General features: G+C 37.8%; 1 protein-coding gene across 1 annotated transcript; it reads right to left on the bottom strand.

Annotated features, from left to right (window-relative positions):
• On the bottom strand, positions 1 to 1,653 carry LOC112665593 (GTP:AMP phosphotransferase AK3, mitochondrial-like). The gene has a single exon (XM_049102493.1). It carries the CDS (start codon positions 1,651 to 1,653, stop codon positions 877 to 879), a length of 777 nt encoding a protein of 258 aa, XP_048958450.1. The 3' UTR covers positions 1 to 876.
• Between the last annotated feature and the right edge of the window lie 4,103 nt (positions 1,654 to 5,756).

The following is a 5,756-nucleotide window of genomic DNA, read 5'->3' as shown; positions in this document are numbered from 1 at the left end:
TGCTTTTCTTCTTGTATTTTAATTTGTCACTCATCACAGCAGATTTTACATAGTGATCAAAAAGAGAAACTGGCAAGTAGATCCTAAAGCACATACTTATACTTCTTAACCTGAGTAATAATCTGAAAACACAAGGCTAATTACATTTTCTGTTGATAATTCAACCTCAGTGCTTTTATAATAACTTCCAATGTCAATTTCTAATAAATCATTTTTTCAATACACATGTTCTCAAAACCTGTCATAGGAAAGTAATATTTTCCTATATGCTAATTTAACACAATTTTATAGCAGACTGAAAATTCTGAATAAACTGAAAGTTTGTTTATGACATAATAAATACAGTATATACGGTTAAGTTTTTAAGTTTCTTACTGTAAAGGCAACAGTGAATTTGCATCCTAAACTAATCTGCATATCTGGTTGCTTGTTTTCTAGAATTTGATAGTGTTTCACAAAACCATGTACCACAGTGCTAACGATGCTGGGTTTTGGCATCAGTCTACAACACATTTCTCTGATGAGATACTTTACCGAGTGACATGGAAATGTTTTTAGCTTCTCCAAAGAATAAGAAAATTTTTTATCAACCGCTCAGTCTTCTGAACAAAAGTTAATATTACTACCAATTGCTCTTTTAATTAGGACATCTGATGTTTTTAAATTACATACCCATAGAAGATACCCTGGGTAGACAAAAAGATGAATCTTAGTATCGGACTCATTTGGCCCATTCTTAATTTCCAGAATGAAATCAGTAGAAGTGAAACTAATATAATTTTCAAAGAACTCATACATGCCAGTCTCAGAACACGGAGCTTCTAAATGCACAGGCGAGGAGTCTCTGCTCATCTTACTGGTGATGTACACTTTTCCTCATGGAGTAACTGATGCTTTCTGGTTTATTTGTGGAACTTTTGTTTGTAGGAAAGCATACACATGGGGCCAGATCTTGTTGGTTTCTGTTCCAGAGAAGGTTTCCAATACTCCCTTTTTCCGGTAATATTCCAGGACCGGGTGTGTTTGGACTTCATAAGCCTTGAGTCTCTTGACAACCGTCTCTGGCTGGTCATCATCCCGCTGAATGAGAGGCTCCCCTGTCAGGTCATCAATGCCCACGGCTTTGGGAGGGTTGAATTCGATGTTGTAGACTCGGCCGCTGGCCGGATGAATCCAGCGCGCGGTGAGACGCTGCTTAATGACTTCGAAGGGCACGTTCAGATTAATCACTGTGTCTGTCTGATAAGCTCCGTCCAGGGCTTCTGCCTGTGGAAGTGTCCTTGGAAAACCATCCAATAGCCAGCTATATTGGGTGAGGTTTTTCAGCTCATGAAGGGTCAGCCGAGTCATGACCTCATCCGGGATGAGCTTCCCTTGGTCAATGAAAGTCTTGGCTAACACACCAATTTCTGTGCCCCGAAGCATGTCGTCCCGGAGCAGGTCCCCGCTGGAGAGGTGCTTCAGCGCGAAGTGCTTGGTGATGCGCGACGACACGGTGCCCTTGCCGGAGCCGGGCGCCCCCAGGATCACGGCGCGCAGCAGCCGCGCGGACGCCCCCTTGGCCGCAGGGAGCCTGGCCGCGCGGGGGCTACGGCCTGGCTGCGCGCTCGCGGGGCTGCGGGCCAATTGATAGAATTTTGATAGGGATTTCATTGAATGTCTAAATTGCTCTAGGTAGCATAGACATTTTAACAGTATTTGTCCTTTCAATCCATGAGCATGGAACATTTTTCCATTTCTTTGTGTCTTCCTCAATTTCTTTCATCAGTGTTCTGTCAGTATACTGATTTTCTATATTCCTGTAGTATCTTCATTTTTTTTGGATAGTTTGTGAAGAAAGTAGAGATAGGAACAAAGAAAACTAAACAAATAAAAAAGCAAGGCAACTATCAACTCCAGGAAAAACAAAAAGGTTGTACAAGACAAGAAGTGTAATTATAGTGTAATAGCAGCCGTGAATAATATTTATACAGTCATAACTATATAAACATTGATATGTATTTAATCAGCATTATAATTAATGATACTGGGATGCTATCAAAAGCAGTATTGTATGTGTAGTTGTATGCATAATGGATTATTTGAGAGTTACATCTTCCATAGGAAGAAATAGATAAAAAGTATAAGGCCAGTTACTTAGTCAAAAAAAAGAAATGATGCCAGAAAAAAAAAATTGGGTAAAAAGAATATGTAAAGATGGGAACTGGTGTATATCAAAGAGAAGTCAAATCATGTTAAATTTCCTGAATTGTTTGGGAGGATAATGGAAGCATACACATTTTAGAAAAGTACAATGTTTTTGGTTTTTGAAAAGTCAAGTCTGAATGATAATTTATATGGTTAACCAACTGAAGACCTTCCATTGCAATATCTAATGGACATTTTTCAGTCTTCTTTTATTTAACTTATCAGTGGCATTTGACAAGTCTAGCATTCCTTTCTCCTGAAAACTCTCTTCACTTGGCTTTCAGGACACATTTGTTGGTTTTCCTCCTAACCTATGGGTGATTTACTTCTGTCTCCTCTGATGGACCCCCTTCTGCATGATCTTCTAACACTGGAATACCTCATGGCTCAGTTCTTAGTTGTTTTGACTATTTCATATGTTTACTTCCTCAGTGATCTTGTCTAGTTTAAAAGCTTATAAACACTCCCTACAGGCTGATCATTCACAAACAGATATATCCAACCTATTACTACCAAACTTCAAACATATGTCTACTCATCATTTCTACTGGATCTCTAATGGACATATCAAACTTAACATGCACAAAATAGAATAGATCTTCCCCTTCTCCCTTCTGTCACTTTAAAAAAGAAAGACCCTAGTCCACCTTCAGGTTTCTCCATCTCAGTAGATGACATATCATCCCATCATCCTCTGGCCACTTATGCCAAAAACTCTGGAGCAATATTTGCTTTTCTTTATCTTCCAGAATTCAGTGCTGATTTTTCCCAGAGGACATTTGGTCTGACCAGGATAAACAATTGCAAAATGGATCAATTTTTGTGGATTATGGGGCAGAATTTGACTAGAAAGGAAAAAAACAAGAGAAGTTGTTCAGCAAAGTGGGGATGGGATGAGGGGAGAGGAAGCTCTTGGTCACTAATGACTAGTGATTTTATGCCCACTTTTGTCCAGAACAGGACACTTTTATGTCACTTGTCCTGGGAGAATACTTCATGGCATTATTTTTCAGTTTTAGAAATGTCTAGCATACATAACAAATAATATATGATTAACTTCCCCAAATCCTGTTAATTCTTCCTTCAAAATATACCCAGAATCCAAATGCTTCTTTCTGATGCAAACCACCATCTCCTCTTATCTGATGCATTTTGTCTCTGATTTTGACCTTGCCTTCAGAGCATGTCACTCATGTTCAAAGCCCTGCAATGACCCCTCATTTCATTAAACAAGTGCAAAAGTTCTCACATGGCCTACAAAGCTCTACTTAATCTACCTCTTTCCTGATCGTTTCTCACCTCATATCTTACTTCTTTCATACTTACGTCTTTCTTCCTCAGAGCTCTGCTCCAGCCAGATTGGCTTCTTAGCAATGCCTTGTTCATGACAGATATGTTCCCATTTAGGGGTACACTTGCATTTACTGCCCACCACGTTGTCCTTGCTCCACCACTTATAATGCTCTTCTCCCAGACATCAGTATGACATTTTTCACTGCCTTCAAATCTTAGCTCAAACACCACCTTTTTAATGACTATTGACTTTGATGAAAATTGTAAATAGCACACCTCCACATGTATTATTGACCCCACTTTTTTCTAATTATTTTCCATACATTTAGCATTTTTCAAACATACAACCCTATATATTTTATTTATTTTAGTATGTCTTTCCCTGGTAGGGCAGAAAGTTTTGTTTAATTCACAGATATATTCCAAGTGCCTGGAACCAATGCCTGGCTCATAGCAGATGCTCAGTAAATATTTGTTGAATGAATAAATCAGTAAAAAATGTAATGATTTTTAATCTTTTAAATAACATTAGAATGATTGTGTTGGTTTGCATTTGCATAACCCACATGCTCACCTGCTAATTCATTTTATTATTTTCTTCATTACAAAAGTGAAATTTATTGATCTTATTGAGCATATTTGCCTAATTTTGATTAATACGAACTTTTACAAAACTGAAGAAATATATTCAAACTTAGAAATTTACTACATTAAATAGAATCCATGATGATTGGGAGGAAAACAAAGCCATTGCCTTGGAAAACGTATTTAAGTACATACCTGATACCTCAATCAGATCTAGACGTAATTATAGATATATAGGGGTGCCTGGGTGGCTCAATCAGTTAAGCATCTGACTCTTGATTTGGGCTCAGGTCATGATCTCATGGGTCATGGGATTGAGCCCCCTACCTCACTCCATGCTCAATGGGGAGGCTGCCTAGAGATTCTCTCCCTCTGTCCTCCCCCACTCATTCTCTCTCTCTCTCTCTCTCTCTCAAATAAATAAATCTTAAATATATAAATATATATGCAAATATAGATCTAGATGTGAACATTCATATAGATATGTACAATTATTAATTATAAATTTGTCTGCACAGTGACCTACTGCTTGCTCACTGCTAAGCAACCTCAATATAGGAAGGGTAGGAAATGAAAAACTGTGTCTAGTAAAATATGACATGCCTTTTCACAAAGTAAATTTACAGAAGGATTAATTTGGACTGGATTTGTAGGAATGATTAACATGAATTGACATCAGCTGTGGTCAGGAATGGCATAGGAAATAAAACCATCAGCAGAGTCTCCAAATTATAAATCATGTCATACCTACAGCAAAATGTTGCAGATAAATCATAGCGAGAAATACCACAATAAATCATCGAACTCCTTTGAGCTAAAAGCAATTTGTCTGACTTTGCAAATAATATAAAATACTGCCTTCAATTCTGTACATTTTCAAATACCACACTGAAGGGAAATCAGAGATGAGTAGTATGAATAAATCTAACTTGAAGACATGCTTTTCAAGATATAACAAGAGTGAACCAAATGCTTTTGTCTTCAGTTAACTAAATAAAAGTGTGCTAGATTAGGATTATGTTCAGCAATAAGAATAGAAAACTCATAAAGGTTTAAATATAGAGAGATTATCTCAGGCAACAAGAGACCTGGAGGTAGGCCATCCAGAGTTTTAAAAGAGGCTTAATTAAGCCTTAGAGAGGGGTTTTTCCATTTCTCCCCTGCGCATCATTAGCAAACATATCTTCATCTTCAAACTTCTGATCTCATGGTTGCAAGATAGTTGCTCTACCCCTAATCTCAGATCCACATTCCAGACAGGAAGAAGGAGAAAGAGAAAAGGAGGAGCTAGCAGTACCTGTGTCAGGAGAACAAAGGTTTCCTAAATTCCTGGCTGACTTGAACTTACTCAGTGGCCAGAACTATGTCTCATGGCCACCTCTGCCGCCAAAGGTATGGAAAGACAAATATTTTTAGGTAGCACACTGTCAATTTAAACAAAATTGGGATACTGTTAGTGAGGAAGAGGTGAAGAATGTATATTCAGTAACCAACAAAAAGCGGATGTATTATAAAGGCAGTAAAGAAAGAGAAGAGAATTTCACAGAGAATAGAACTTTGAGAAACAGATACATTTAGGGGCAGGTGAAAGAAAATGGATCATCATAGGACAGAGAGCAAAAGGGCCTAGAGATTTAAAAGGAAAATAGAATACTGTTGAAAGACTTATCTAAGTTTTGCAAAATTATTAG

Source organism: Canis lupus, chromosome 27 (genome assembly GCF_003254725.2).
Source record: "Canis lupus dingo isolate Sandy chromosome 27, ASM325472v2, whole genome shotgun sequence".
Taxonomy (NCBI): domain Eukaryota; kingdom Metazoa; phylum Chordata; class Mammalia; order Carnivora; family Canidae; genus Canis; species Canis lupus.
Note: the sequence above shows the minus strand (reverse complement) of the source record. Positions and strands in the feature narration are given on the sequence as shown.

Excerpts from the sequence above, each read along its gene's own strand:
- LOC112665593 (XM_049102493.1), bottom strand. The coding sequence starts at position 1,653 with ATGAAATCCCTATCAAAATTCTATCAATTGGCCCGCAGCCCCGCGAGC.